Raw genomic sequence first — 15803 nt, forward strand, 5'->3', positions numbered from 1 at the left:
TCGGCTGAGGAACTTCTCTAACCACTGGTTGCCTTTGGCATTAGCCCCTGTCGGTGTCTGGATCCACACCCTATCAGCAGCACTAGCACTTACCCTCAATGGCTACTTGCCTCAGTTTACCCATCACATGAATCCTAAAGCTGGTAACTGCCATGTCCTGGGGCTAATTCCTGTTCAGCATCCATTCTTGCCCCTGTTTTATGCCATTTGGTCCTCAGCGCAACTGCAGGTAGGATTTAGTGGCTTCTGTCTCACGATGTTCCACTGATACCCCTCTGTGTGGACTCCACCATCTAGCCTCCCAGTTAAGCATTCCTCACATGTCAGACAATGTACAAGACAGCCACAAGGGAGCAGAGTGGGGAGGTTAATGAAACACACATGGAAAGGGAATGCCAGGAGCAGAAGGGTACAGAGGACAGGAGTCCAGGAGATGGCGGACCCAACCGAACCAAAGGGCAGATGAAAATGCTACAAGGAAACCTGTTTTATATGGTGGTTTAAAAAAAAAATTCATTGTGATAGGAGAAAAAAAAATACTAAAAAAGTTAAACTGAGCTATGCTTAATGGCCCCTTCTGTTTTAAAGGAGAATTATTTATTACATGGCTCATCTGTCCTCTGCTGGACAGTTTGTACAGCTTCCCAAGTGCTAATTAGAAAACAAACTAGAAACTGGTGGATTCTAAAGATCTCCAAATTACAAGAGAGTGGAGGCATACCCTGACCACCAGGTTGTAGTTCTTAAATCCAGCCCAAGTGAAGTACTCTTTAATCCATGATGAGTGAAGGAAGATTTCATCTTTGACAGCAGAATTCAAGATCTTCAGGTATGGGCCAAAGTCCCAGGAATCCTTGTAGATTTTTGTCCCTTCTGGAGGCTCCACAATGCCCTTGCTTAAAGACACACAGATGAGGATGGTCGGTCAGAAAAGCAGTGAGGCATTGAAATGATTGTCAGAGTCCTTTCCTAGACTAAGCCACACTGTTTCATATACACCATGTAATAGGCAAGGCTCCCAAGTCAGATTTAATTGACTAATCTTATGTATATCTGGAGATTGAAAGGCACAAGATCCCTGATTGGGACCTTTTTGCTCCAAATTACTAGGTGATGATGTTGAATGTGATCAGCTTGTGCTGACTTTGTGGATGTTGCCACTCAGATGCTTCTGCATCCCAATTAGGAGAGGCATTTGGTGAAAGAATGGAAGGAAATCAAAATATTTCCTACTGGGAGTGGGGGATCCCAAGACTCAGCAAGCTAAGAAACCTCAAAGGCTAAACAAGACTCCATCCCCAAGCTATATAAGCCAGCTAGGTTGGGGAGGGGTGATGAGGGGGTGGGGGTTGGGGGACGGCACCCTTCTGGGGAGCTGCCCACAGGCGGCTCTGGGAGTTCCAAGGATGCAGCTTTTATGAGTGGAACTGTATCCGGTTTGGAATTTTCTGTTATGAGTTGCCTTTGGTTCCATCATGTCCCTATAAGTGGCCCCAGTGAACTTACTGGATTACCAAGCTACACTTGGGTGGGTCTGGTTCTTTGGTCTGTTAATGTGTCCTTCTGGGTTGAACAAATGTTTCTTTATATCTCCAGTAAAAGTCAGGCCACCTGGTGCCCAGCAAATATTTGAGCATACAAATGACTTTCGCCTATAGTATGTTGTTGCCTCAGATATATTGTGCTCCGGCTGTTAATCAAACTCGGGCTTGCAGACAGATGTGTACTTTTATCTTTCAATCTGGTTAGCCATACAGACAGTCCTAAAGCTCTGTTCGTCCTGGGGAGATAGATCCCTACATGGAACATGGACTCTTGGATCTCAAGAAAGTAATGGGGTGTGAAATAAACAAGGAAAACTCTAAGGAAGCAAACACACCCATATCTATTAAATGTTTGCAAGCAATAGTAGACACCTGTCTTCTCAAAGCTTCTTTGAGTCCATCATGTCTCCAAGGTTACAGAGTCACTTTGGTATCACTTCTGAAATACATCTCCAGTTTCCTCTAGCTCCTTGCCTGGTGTCAGTTTGAAGTGTCAACATCTCTTTCTGTGAGAAGCCATAGCTTTTCCTCTGGCCTCCTGACTGCAGAGGCCTAGATTTAGCTTCTTCTCTAGTGCATTCTCCCCTACAAAGCTGAGGTGTTTCTGGAAGCACAGCTCAAGACTGATCCTCCTTTGCTCTGTCACTTTCTGTGGCTCTCCTTACTTGCAGGACAGGTTCAAAGCCCTGATCTAGGAGGCCACGCTGACCCTGGCCTTCATGTGGTATCCCTGCCTCCTCCTGCCTCCACTCATCAGCTCTGAACTCATGGCTGGGAAGGCTCCCTGAGGACCAAGGCTTCTTCCTGCCATGTCCTCTGTAATTCTGGCACCCAGTGTCTCAATGAGTCATTTATGGGATCAATGGCACTCCTGTACTAACTTTGTTGTTTGTCTATGCCCTGCTCTTCCCCAGCCAGGCCATGGTCTCTGACTTCCCTGCTCTTTCTTTTTCTGTCTCTCTTGTACTTGTAACCATCTTCTCATCCCTAAGTCCTAGCTAAATACTGACTATTTCAGATTGAGCTTCTGTGACCACAGTCCTAGATTTCCTGTCTCTTCTTCCTTCACAAGGCAGTACATAATGGCTTTACTGTAAGTTAGCCCTGAGATAGAACTGTACTGGTTCTTGTTTCCCAGAATGCTTTGCTGTGACTCTATCTCAGACCTGTTGTATCCTGCTATATCCCTGAAGGGAGCCCAGGATCTGCATTTATCAAGGGCATTGGTAACTCTGATGTCTATAAGGGTGACAGGATAGCCGAATGCTGTAGGACACAGTGAGAGGCCTGCACAAGGATGAGTCAGGAGGCTTAGGAAGATGCCAAAAAAGAAAGAAGACTCATGAAGGATGAGTATTAACTGAAACAATCAAGAAACATTTTTACTCTCCGTCTGGGCATCCTACCTCTTCCATGCTGGAGCACTTGGGATCTCTCAAAGAATTTTAAGCAACTTTAACTTTCACAAGGATTTGCTTGTCAGCAATAAAGAGAGAGCTCTTCAATATTTTGCCCATAATTTCTATAAGAACTATTTCATGTGGGGGTGGGGTGGGAAAACAAGGTCTTACTCTGTAACCCTGAAACAAACCAGGCTGGCTTTGAACTTTTGGTAATCCTCCTGCCTCTTGAAGTGCTGGGATTATAGACGTGTACCATCACTCCCAGCTAAGAACTGTTTCTACCAGGTTGTAAAGTTTTTCCAGAAACAAAACCCTTACTATATGCAATATACTTAGCTTTTATTTCTACTGATGAATGTGAATTTCACCTTCGAGTGAAAAATACTGGTTAGAACCAAGGACCTTGGTTCAGTGGTCAGTCAGTGGGTCGCAAATTGAAAATTGTGATTTGAAAATTAAATTGCAGGTGCAAACGAAGGAAGAATCAGGAGGGGAGGGGCACAACCACGAACCAGGGAACAACAGGCAGGGTCAAACCCTAAGTGAGTGGTGGGGAGAGAGCATGCCAGGGAAGGGTAAGCTGAGTGAATGGCCCATGAAAATGAGAGCTGATCAGGCTGTAGTCGTATCGAGGAAGTCAGCAAAGAGCAGCATCAGCTGCCCTGCTGTCCACTTCCTGTAATAGCTGCACTTCCATATGTGGGGAAAATGTTTGACTCCGTGGCTCAGGATGTGTACTTACAAAACTACAGGACTCTTGAGTCAATATTAGCTCTGTTGAAATTGCATTTCCCTGTTTGATATTTTGCAAAGTGCTGCTAATTTTATAGATCATATTTGTACTGAGGTGAAAACTAACTTTTAGAGCCACCAAACCTGGGAGCTGGCAATTGAACTCTGGTCCTCTGTGGCAGCAGCGAATGCGTTGAACTGCTGGGCCATTTCTCGAGCCCCTTACCCTTTACTCTCTGACAAAGCTTTGGGGTGATGAAAGCACTTGAGCCGTGATAAAGGATAAGTTAATGTTACTGCTGAGTAGGGACCTGTTGTGGATCAGGAGGTGAGTTCTTTATCATAATATTAAAAAAAAATTATATAAGGTGTTTTTATCCCTCATAAATATTTAAGCCGAACCTGTCCGTTGGGTCCTTCAGCATCCTGCCCAGGTCGAGGGTAGCTCCAGGTCGAGGGGTCCAAGTTACCACATCAGAGTTTTTCTTGATAAGATTGTTGAGCTGATTTGGGTCATTTTTGGTGTTTGTTTCCTTAATATACCTAAGAAATAGGAGTATTCCCAGATGAGAAAGTTTATTCTCCAGTGTATATGGTAGCAACAGGGAACATCTGGTTTACTCTTTAACCCCACTTTATTCTAAGCTCCCTCCATACATACCTAAGAAAAATAAAGACTATATCTGGGCTATTGTCCCTAATCAGTCGAGGAAGTATGTATCTTGTTTTTTTTTTTTTTTAAGTACATTCAGGTGGTGATTGGAATTAAGTGTGGACCATGAGTAAGCAGAGGAAGTACACACGGGCAGTAATTGTACAGTCACACTGAGTATCAACCAGAATGGAGACTGATTGGCTATTATTTGGTAGGCGTTATACTAAGTGCTTGATACAAACTTATCAATGCTTCATGAGATCACTACTATCACTGCCTTCACTTCCTAAAGAAGGAAGCAAAGACTGCATACCATACAGCCTGACAGGCTCAATACAGACAAGGCCCAGAGTCTCGCTCCAGCTTTCAGAATAAAGTCCGAAAAGTCTCTGCATTCAAAACCATTAAAACTGTACCTGTTATCCTAACGGCTTGCTGGCCAGCCCAGCAATGACAGACTGACTCAAAAATGCAGGTGGATGGCATCTGAAGAATGATACTCAAGGTTGACCATGGCATCACAATCATATACATGCACACACTGCACCCTCATACATGTGTATGTATGCACACAGAGAGAAGGGGACAGAGAAAGGCAAAACAAGACACTAAAAAAATTACACTGCTTACAGAAGAGCACATATCCTCAATTATAACCCTCCCTGAAACCTGCTTCCTCTCTCCTCTCTCCTCTCCTCTCCTCTCCTCTCCTCTCCTCTCCTCTCCTCTCCTCTCCTCTCCTCTCCTCTCCTCTCCTCTCCTCTCCTCTCCTCTCCTCTCCTCTCCTCTCCTCTCCTTTCCTCTTTCTCCTTTCCTTTTCTTTCCTTCCTTTCTCTTCCCTTCTTTTTCTTTTCTTTTCCTTTTCTTCCCTTCTTTTCTTTTCCTTTCCTTTTCTTTCTTTTCCCTTCCTTTTATTTTCTTCCTCATGCGTGAAAGGTAAGGGCTCTACCACGGCCTTACATCCTTAGCTCAAGATCTAGAATTTAATTGTTCTAGTAATCAAAGCTGGACATCTCCCAAATCAAACTCCAAACCACCACCTTTCTCAAAAACAAAACCAAATCCTGTAACTTGTTAATTTCCACATCATATTGACATTGGCGTTGGGACAGAAAGTGATCCAGTCAGAGAAAATGGATTTGTCATTGTGATTCACCAGATGGTTGGTTACTAAAGAGAATTTGGTTTGTTTGACCTGCAGGTTGGTTTTCTAGACCTTATATTTAGGCAGATAGTTAAATAGAACATGAACAAACATCTGTGTTTCTTTCCTGAAAACACTGTCACTGTCTTTAAAAGGTGCCCATGGCTTTGTCCTTGCTCCTGACACCAGGATCTTCCTGCTGCTCCAGTTCCTGTGTGCATATGTGCACCTGTGAGCATGTGCATCTGGAGGCCAGAGGTAGGCATTTGCATCTTCCTCCACCACTCAACTTAATTTTTTGAGAAAGGGCTTTTCACTGACCTGGATTGATTGGCTAGGTTGGCTGGCCAGCAAACCCCAATGAGCCATCTGTGTCTGACTCCCTAGTTCTGGGATTACAGGTGTACATGGCCAAGCCCAGGTTCACATGGGTGCTAGATGCTAACATAGGTCCTGGTGCTTGCGTGGCAAGCATGTGACTCCCGAGCTACCTTCCCAGATCCTCAGTTCCCAGTAAAGCAGCTCTAGTGCTCTTTCCCTTCTCAAGCCCACAGTGGCTTTCTCTGCTGAGAGGCTCCACCTTCTGAACCAGGGTACTGTCCATCACTCTTTCCAAAACACAAATAGTGTTCACAGACTTCCATAACTGCATCATGCATTTCTGTCTCTTTCTTTACAATAGTAACGAACTGCTTACATATGGAATCTTAGCTTATAATTACTTTCACCGACAGCAGTGAGCTGAAACTTTAGGTACTTCCTAAACAAATACCCACTTCCTCCAGCTCTTTTTTGTTTGGTTTTGTTTTTGTTTGGTTTTTCGAGACAGAGCTTCTCTGTATAGTTCTGGCTGTCCTGGCACTTACTTTGTAGACCAGGCTGGCCTAGAACTCACAGAGATTGGCCTACCTCTGCGTTCTCAGTGCTGAGATGAAAGGTTTGTGTTGTATACCACACCCGGCCCTCCAGCTCTTCTACAAGACCCTGTGCTTCCAGCTACTTAATGTTTCTTTCATTCCAATTCTTGTTCACTTTCCCCTGCTAGTCAGCATTATTTCCTGGGCAGCTGTGATAGTTTTAAATTGGTCTCCAAACCAATGTTGTTGCCTTTTTTGCCTTTCCTACAATATGGACTCACAGCCTGCCAACTAATTATGGCCGTCTTCCTCACTAGACTTCACCGGGATTCCCAAACCTTCAGGAAAACCCCCAGACTGTTTATCATTGTAGACACTGGTTCCTGTCTGTGTCTACCACTTCTTTCCTGCTTTCCTCATAACGTCCCCTGTCCAAGCCCTTGGGCTGAGCTGCAGAATCTCTCCCTAAAACTCATCTTCCATAGGGTCTCCATGTGTAGCTCACAAGGGCCTTGAACTTTTGCCAATCCTCCTCCTGTGTTCCCGAGTACTGCTGTTACAGATGTATGCTACCATGTTCCATCATAAACTACAGTATCCTAGCTCAGCACCTTTTCACCTTCTCTGGACAGGCCTTACACGATCTGTACACATAGTCTTCACTGGTCCAGAAGGCATCTTCTTACCACCTGTCTCCAGCTTAAATCCATGGCGTTTGCTACCTGGTATTATAATTGTTTTTTTCTTCCTACAAACTAGACCTCTGAGGACAATTATTTTACCTCTACTCATCTGTGTCATCCAGTCCCCTACTCTCTGTGTTGTCCTGTCCCATACTCCACCCCTCCACCCTCCATTTTCCATCTCTTGCCCACCCCCACCCCTGTCTTAAGCATCGTGCTGCTCCATAAACAATATATCACAAAAAGCAAAAACTGTACTGACCACAAGAAGTTATCTTTTAGTCTTAGGCCACTCTTACTAAAAAGCATTTAAAGGAGTCAAGAATGCTCGATGGCATCAAACAAGGATATAGAAAAGAAGAAAACATCAATAACAAGTCACATTGGGTAGTTCCAGGGGCCACATGGTGAAAGATAAGTATTAGCAAAATTGGTCCATCATATCTAATCATAAGACAAATGAAAGTGTAAGTGTTAAACAGCTGGTTTTGACAAACGGTAGTAAAACCAGAGCTTAAATCCCACAGCACTGTCCCTTCTGGGTAGCTGTCACGCTGTCACTACGCAACAGGAAGTCAAGGGCCATCCTTGAATGACTATTGCCATGAAAATTTATTTCTGAGACTAGCTTCTGTATTACTCAGTAAAATCATAAAAACACAGATCCGATCACTCCCATCTGAAGGTAAGTCACAACTTTGCTGTTTGAGGATAGGTAATCTGTGTCCCCCTTACCCCCAAGTCCTAAAATGCTATGCCTTAAAATTGATCTTCATGGAGCAGAGGGCACTCATTCATAAAGTCCCTGCTAGAATTCAGTCATCGTGTGTGACAACTGTTAACCACACTATATATGTAACAACAACAACAAAAATCATAAGAGCAGAATTTAAAGATTGGTAAATTTTTGTTTAGCACTTAAAATGGTAAAATTAAGCCAGATTTGATGGTGAATGGCTGTAATCCTAGCACTCAGGAGGCCAGTTTGGTCTGCATGGCAAGATTCTATCTCAGAAACAAAAAAAGTAAATGAAAACTAAAATAAAATAATAAGATGTAATATAATGTTTGAAATATTACAAAATCGGTATTTATTTTCTCAAGAGATTGTGAACTCTATAAAATATTCATTTTAGCACAATTTGTTTGTGTTACAAATATGACTGAAATACTCTATTTTGGCTTTGAGGTCTTTTTTAGAATCATTATGTCTGTAAAATTATATATACATATGTATGTATATACATATATGTGTATACATACATATGTACATATATGTATATATATACATATATACGTATATACATATATACATATATGTACATATATGTATATATATGTATATACATATATATACATATGTACATATATGTATATATACATATATACATATGTATATATATGACATAAAAGTAGGAATAAAATTGTCTAGGGGACTAATAGAAGGGGAAGAAAGGAAAGGTGGGGGCACAGGGTAAACGTATGTAACATGAAGTTATATACTTACATAAAAACTTTTAAAACTAGATACATCTTTAAAGGAGAAGCGAAGGGTTGATGTGCTAGCTCAGCAGGTAAGTGCACTCGCCACAGAACCTGCCAATCTGAGTTTAATCCCTGGGACTTAGACGTTAAAAGAGAACTGACTAGTGCAGGTTGTCCTCTGACCCCACTCTGCCACTAAAGAAATAAATATAACTTATAATTTTTCCTTTTAAAAGAATAATCATGTTTCCTAACAGCAGCCATAGGACAATAGTGGGTGAGCATGAGCCAAAAATAACAATCCCCATGGATAAATATCATAATGAAATCTAATGTTTTATATACTGGTTTAAAACTTACCAAGTTTGCCCTTTGTCCTTTACATTTTTAAATATACTTAGATTCAGTTGCTTTCATCTCTGTGGGACAGTCCCCTGGGCTTTAACCACATGCAGACTTGTATAAGCCCCAATCATAATCACTCCCCAAACTTTCTTGCATTAGATTTTATTGCCTCTCAATTTCTCACCTCTTGACTATAACTGGTCTGTTCTTCATTCCCATAGATTTGGGTTTTTTAAATTGTCATATAATCTACATCATAAGGTTTATAACCTTTTGAAACTGCATTCTCTCACTTCACAGTGCCTGTTAGATTTATTCATCTGCTACGCCATAAGAGTTCTTACTGTGAACCAGAAGGCATAACTCATAAAGACATTCTGTCTGGGGATTTGGTTACTACTTGTGTGGGCCTGGAAGTAGATAAATTGTATGTTAAACTAAGCAAGATTTAAATATCGATAAAATGGTAGTTAGCTTTTAAAGTGATAAAACTAAGCTAGGCATGGGGCAGACCTGTGAACCCAGCACTCAGAAGCTTAGAGTAGAGGATCACAAACTTCAACTTACGGGTTCACAGTTTGCTTATCCTTTCTTGTGGCATGTGGGTTGATGTGGTAATTATGAACATCGCTATTGTTTATTTGCATATAGTTTTGTGTGAATAAAGATTTAAATTTCTAAAAAGCGACTGTCTAAAAGTGGAAAGGCTAGATTATATGAGAAGGTTAGGTTTAAAGCAGCTTCCAAACTGCTTCCAGGGTAGCTAAGCAGTACTAGGAACAACATGGAAGAATGCCGTTAATCCTGGCCACAGTGCTGCACCTTGAACTCTTAGTGCCATTGTGGCTCCTACAACCTTACTATGGCTTATTTGCTCTCTAAAAGTCTTCCTGGTATCCCACTCTTCCCCCACAAGAAAAACCAAAAACAATCAAAAAGAGGGCCACAGAACTGAACAGAGAGGTCTCAGAAGAAGAAATGCAAATGACTAAGAAATATTTCTAAAAACTGTCTAAAAAGCTGTTCAGGGAAATGCAAATTAGAACTATGTTGAGATTTCATGTCACGGCAGTCAGAATGGCTCAGAGTAAGAGGATAGATGTTGGCAATGATGTGGCCAATAGGGAACTCTCATACACTGGTATAGCCGCTATGGAAATCTGTGTGCCAGAAATAGATGTACCACATGATCCAGCTACACCACTCATTTCACTATCCATTCATCAGTTGGTGAATATCTAGGCTGTTCCCATGTCCCAGCTATTATGCATAAAGAAGCTATGAACATGGATGAGGGTGTGTGTCTATGGAAGGAAAGAGAGTTCTTTGGGAATGTACAGTGTGTGGAGAAAAGGGGGGGTGTTGAAGGTGAGGAGGGGGGGAAGGTGAGGGAGGATCCAGTCCTCAGCTCAAGAGGGTAAACAGCTTAAAGAAAAGCCTGCTGTTAAATGGAACAAAGGGAGTGGTGCCCTCAGGGTAAGACCCCCCCATCCAGCTAAGCTTCCAACTTGTGTAAAGAAATCAAAGGGGAGGTCCAGCAGTGACAGAAACAACTGAAAGCTGATGCTGAGGTGATTGACAGTAGGGACTGAGTTCCAGCCCACGGAGCAGCAGAACTTGGCAGCTTCAGCTATGTGGCTTTAGAGTTAAGGATATGAGAAAGGGTTGCAGAATCTCCTGCTGCAGCTAAGGAAAGCAGCTGAGGCCAGGCATGGATCAGAGGTGTCCCTTCATGGTGACCCAGAGAGGCCATTGTGTGAGGATGAAGGCCATCTGGCTCAAGGTCTAGATTTAGTCTGATATTCTCTCACCATGATCCTTTTCCTCTCCTTTGGGATGGTAATGGATATTCCGTACCACTATATGTTGGAATTACATGATTTGCACTTTGATTTTGATTTTATAGAGGGCTAAAGTTAAAGATTGCTGTCAATCACAGAAGAAACTTAGGAGTTTTAAACCATGTTGGAATGGCAAAAGACTACGGGGCCTTTGAATGTGAATTAAATGCATTTTGCATTATGATATGGCAATAAGTCTATGGGGGTCAGGGAGTGGAATGAGGTGGCTTGAATGAGAAGGGCCCCTATAAGCGCATGTATTTGAATGCTTAGTCACAGGGAGTGGCGTTACTTGAGAAGAATTAGGACCCATGACTTTGCTGAGTATGGCTGGAGGAGGATGTTACTGGATGTGGGCTTTGAGGCTGTCTCTCTCTCTCTCTCTCTCTCTCTCTCTCTCTCTCTCTCTCTCTCTCTCTCTCTCCCTCCCTCCCTCGCTTTCTCCCCCCCCCACCTGAAGATTGGGATGCAGCCCTCAGCTGCTTCTCCAGTGCCATGCTCCCTGCCATAATGATAATGGGTTTCTGAAACTGTAAACAAGCCCCCAGTTACATGCTTGTTTTTTTGGTTTTTTTTTTTGTTTTCTTTTAAATAAACGTTGTCTTGGTCATGATGTCTCTTCAGAACAATAGAACAGTGACTAAGACAGGGGCCATCATGGAAGAGGAACAGAAAGATGATAAGAACCAGAGGTTGGAAAGGACCAGAGTCTTCTGGAAAAGGCAGAACAGTTGCACCCATGAACTTACAGCAACTGTGGTTACCTACCTAAGCCAGTGAATGTTGCAGCATGAAATGGGAAGGGGTTCAGGAGGAGTAAGGAGCCACTAACAGTTGGTTGCTTTGTGGGGAGGGAAAATCAGTCTTTTTAAAGGGTCTGGCCCTTAGTAGGGCTACCACTATCCAGCGCATGGTCCTACACTCATGACTTAGTGAGTTGTTAGACAAACAAGCACCCACAAAATTGGTTGGAAATGAGAGTGGGTGGTTCTGGGGAAAGTTGGTGGAAGGAATAGGGGTAGATACTATCAAAATACATTGGAAGCACACATGAGCTTCTCCAAGACTACTACTTATTAACTAACCTTTTGTTTTGAGATGACTCAGCACATAAAAGTGTTCACTATACACACCTGATGACCTGAGTTTAATTCCTAGAATTAAATTTTTTAATTTAATTTAATTTTTTGTTTTGTTTTTTTTTTTTTTAAAAAAGCCAGATGCAGTGATGCACACCTATAGCTCCAGCACTCCTATAGTAAGATGTTATAGTTTCCTCTTTTTTGAGACACTGTCTTACTAAAGCATCTAGGCTGACCTTGGGTTGAAGGCTTTCTCCTGCCTCGGCCTCCCTGGTAGCTGAGGTATAAGTATGCACTACTACTGTGCCCTGTTTATTTCCACAAATCTTGAAATTATACTTGTTACACACATCAAAATGTTTACTAGCTTTCCTTGGGATCAGCTTCCTCCTGGGCCCAGGGAGCACCAAGAAGCTGTTTTTACTTTCTAGGCAATTGCAGACAGGGCAGTTCTTTTGACCTCCAGCATAATTCCAGTAAGGTTATAGAACATGCTGAGTGTGACTTCTGTTTTAATCCATTAAGGTTTGTTGTGGGGCCCAGGATATGGGCTCTTTGGTGGATGTTTAATATCGCTTTGAAAAACCCTATGTTCTGCTACCCTGGTCTGTGTGTTTCATAAATGTCAATCAAACCCTCGGGTTATGTCTGCGTCTTCCCCGATTCTTTGAATTCTTGCTCTTCCAAACATTGAAAGAAGAATCCTGAAGCCTCCAACTGCAGCTGTGGGTTTCCATTTTCCCCCTCGGTTCTATCAGTGTGATTAAAGATGTGATGTCAGGCACACACGTAGCAGACTCTTCTGTCACCTGAGTGAACTGACGTTACTATGTTCCCCACACCCTGTTCTGAATCCTACACTCAGCTGGTATCAGCCAGTCCTCTCTTCTTCTGCAGTAACTTTTTATAGCAATTTATCTCTGTGCTTATGTTTAAAATAGATTTGTTTTGTTCTGTTTCATTTCTGTGGATAAACAGAGAGGTTATCTTCTTTTATCCATTACAATCTCTATCATCTAGTGGCTTGATTTTGTTATTTTTAAAAGAAACCACCTTTTTATTCTATCTCTACTTTCTGTGGGCCATGAAATCATGGGTGCTCAAGTGGGGTGCTCAAGTGGGGTGCTGAAAAGGAACTGCTTTGGGCTACTCAGTCTGAGGCCAGGCTACTCTAGCAGATCCCACATGGATTCATTTACAAGTCAGTAGATCATCCATATTTAATGTAATTATCGGTAATAGGTATCTCTTGAGTCATGTCTGTCCCCTCCCCCCTTTGGCTTCTTTTAGGTTACTTGCAAGTCTTTCTATTTAGTCTGCCTGTTAAATCTTTTCGGTCAATCACATTCCTTATAAAGTAGCTGCTCTGGGGTTCATAATGTTATAACATTCTACACTGGCTACCCTGGCTACAGTGGCATCTCAGTCTACTTGGAATACATCATGTGTGTTGAATCACTTTGCTCTAATTGCCACACTGGTGGTGCTTAGAGAACAGGAGTAAAATAGAAATATTGTTTTGCTTATCACAGCAGAAGCTTGAAGGTCAAAAGCCACAGGACAGCAGGACCCGTTCTTCCTGTGGGCTGGGAGCAGACTCTGACCATGACCATTCCTTTGCCATCTCACCTTTGTCTCCTCATATTATCTTTCCTTCATGTGTCTCTGTGCCCAAACTGTGCCTTGGTATAAGAATATTGGTCAACTGGATTAAGGTCTGCCCTCATGAATTCATTTTAGCTGGATTACTTTTGTACAGACCCCACCTTCAACCAAACTCTATTCTGAACTACTCAGGGCTCAGTGCTTCAACACGAAAATTTTGAACAAACATAATTTAATCTATAACATTTCTATATACTGATAATTATATTAGTGTTATATCATCTTTTGTTCTCCCTCACAACGACATCTCTTTAACTGAAAAACTTCCCGTAAATTTTTCTAAGGTAGGTCTGCTGGCAGTGACCCACAGAATCCTCTCATCTGAGAGTGTCTACTTTCCTCTCCGCCCTGAGAATCTCTTTCCTGGATCTAGATACAATTCTTCTGTTTGTTTTGTCTTGTAAACTCATTTAAGATTCTATTACCTTCCAGTCATCACTGTTTCTGATTACAAGCCCAGTTATTTGAATTGTTTCCCATGATTAAAAAAAAAACAAGGTAATTTGATATTGCCGTGTCTTTATGGTTTGGTAGTCTTGTTTTGATGGGTCCAGGCTTCTTTTGATTCCAGTTTATACTGTTTGGGGCTTTACTGTGCTTCTGGGATCTAAGTTTGTGCCCTTTATTAAATTTGGTTCCATTCACTCACTCTTTCTCTTGTTTACGTGCCATGGTCTTTACCTCTTCATGGATACCTGACATTTGCCATTGTCCCATGGGGCCCCTGCTCTTGTTTGTCACAATCTTTTTCTTCCTGTTTATAGGTTTCATGGCTTTTCTTGCTCTATCTTCAAGTTCACTTCCTCTTGCTGTTCTCAATCCCACCAGGCTCTTGAATACCTCCCAGGTGTTTGCCACTGTGGACTGTGTAGTTTGCATGTGAATTTTCCATTTGGTTCTTCTGACTTCTCTCTGTGTGAGTAGCTTTCTGTCTGTCTTTACAGTCAAGGGATTATATCATTACTTATTGAAACATGGCTTTTATGGATGTTTGATTTTTTTTCCTGATAATCCCAGTGTCTGTCATTTTGGGTCTATTCTATATTATGCTTTCCCTCAGGACATGGTAAGGTTTGCCTGTTTTTCTTTATACTTAGTTTTTGATCCTATCCTTTTCCTTTGAAAATTATTTTATGATGATTTGGGTGTTGTTTCTATCTGTGGAAGTTTAGATTTTCATTTCAATAAATAACATAGACGGGTCATGTTTATGCTACAAGTTCAAAAACACCACCTTCAGGTTTTAATTTCAGTTCCTATTTCAGCTGCTCCACATGTGCCACCAAGTCACCAGCATGGGGCTTGAGCTGTGCTCTCTCTTGTACTTCAGTTGCAGAGGCTTGGTCTCCTGCTTATGGTCACAAAGTACAGCCATGGGCCAAGCTCCAGAGTTCACTCACTCTTCTGGCTCATTTTCATAAGTACCCTCCCTGAAACATTCCTCAATACTTTCCCGACTCCTAAATGTCTACTCTTTGTCAATGTCAAAGGATCGGTCAGTAGAAGATAATCTTCTACTGAGAAGCCAGGGCTTCTGTTTCCCTGACTGGATGAGTACTTTCTAAGAATTCCATTTACTTTGGGACCACGTGTCAGAGAAAGAAAACAGCAACAGAGCAAGACCCGAGGCCCTTCTGAGTCTTCAGAAAGCTGGGGCAAGAATGGCTGCAAGTTCAAGGCTGGACCGGGATACTACATCAGACCCTTTCTCAAAAAGGGCAAACAGGGAAGATAGGTGGAGCGAGTTGAGGGGAGAAAAGAAAGAGCAACAGGATTCTCTCTACTCTCTTGAAGTCAAAGTCCTTCTGGCCTGAGAGAGGCTTCTTTCCCTTTGGGGTTTCTTGGAGGCAGCCTCAAGACTGCAGCAGTCACCTGGGGATTTGGCAAGTGAAAAGGAAAGACCTAAAGGAAACTAAGCCTTCCAAACTCAGAAGGTTCTCCTACTTATTCTGATGCTCATCAATTCTGAACCCACCCCTACTCCCTACTACCACCCCCCACCCCCGCTCCACCCCTACCACAGCAATGAGGCCTGTTCTCACCAGCGTTCAACATCACTCTTAGGCTGTCCTACGAGTAGAGAGTAAGAGATACTATGTTTTTGAGAAAACAGATGCATAGAGAGTAGCATAGTGGCACTTGCTTGTAATCCTAGCATTTGGGGCTAAGCCAGAAGAATCATGAGTTTGAGGCTCGTCTGGGCTTCATTGCAGGATGCCATTCCCAAATAATCAAATCAACATAAAATTAAAACCACAGCATCACTGATGTGCTATCACGTCATTTTGTTTCTATTTTCTGCAACTGTTTAGTTTTCAGGGTCCTGAGGTCATAGGTCATCCGTGTTGCTCAGCGTATGCTGCTGCC

General features: G+C 42.4%; 1 protein-coding gene across 4 annotated transcripts in view; it reads right to left on the reverse strand.

Annotated features, from left to right (window-relative positions):
- Positions 1-15803, reverse strand: part of LOC117713908 (cytidine monophosphate-N-acetylneuraminic acid hydroxylase) — a 92610-nt gene that overhangs the window by 21969 nt on the left and 54838 nt on the right. For all 4 annotated transcript variants that reach the window (XM_076939236.1, XM_076939235.1, XM_076939234.1 and 1 more), the window contains exons 11-12: positions 4082-4222; positions 722-896 (exon numbers count right to left, since the gene is read on the reverse strand). In XM_076939236.1, coding sequence (XP_076795351.1) covers positions 722-896; positions 4082-4222 — 316 coding nt within the window. The remainder of the gene's footprint in view (positions 1-721; positions 897-4081; positions 4223-15803) is intronic.

Source organism: Arvicanthis niloticus, chromosome 8, assembly GCF_011762505.2.
Source record: "Arvicanthis niloticus isolate mArvNil1 chromosome 8, mArvNil1.pat.X, whole genome shotgun sequence".
NCBI classification, from domain to species: Eukaryota; Metazoa; Chordata; class Mammalia; order Rodentia; family Muridae; genus Arvicanthis; species Arvicanthis niloticus.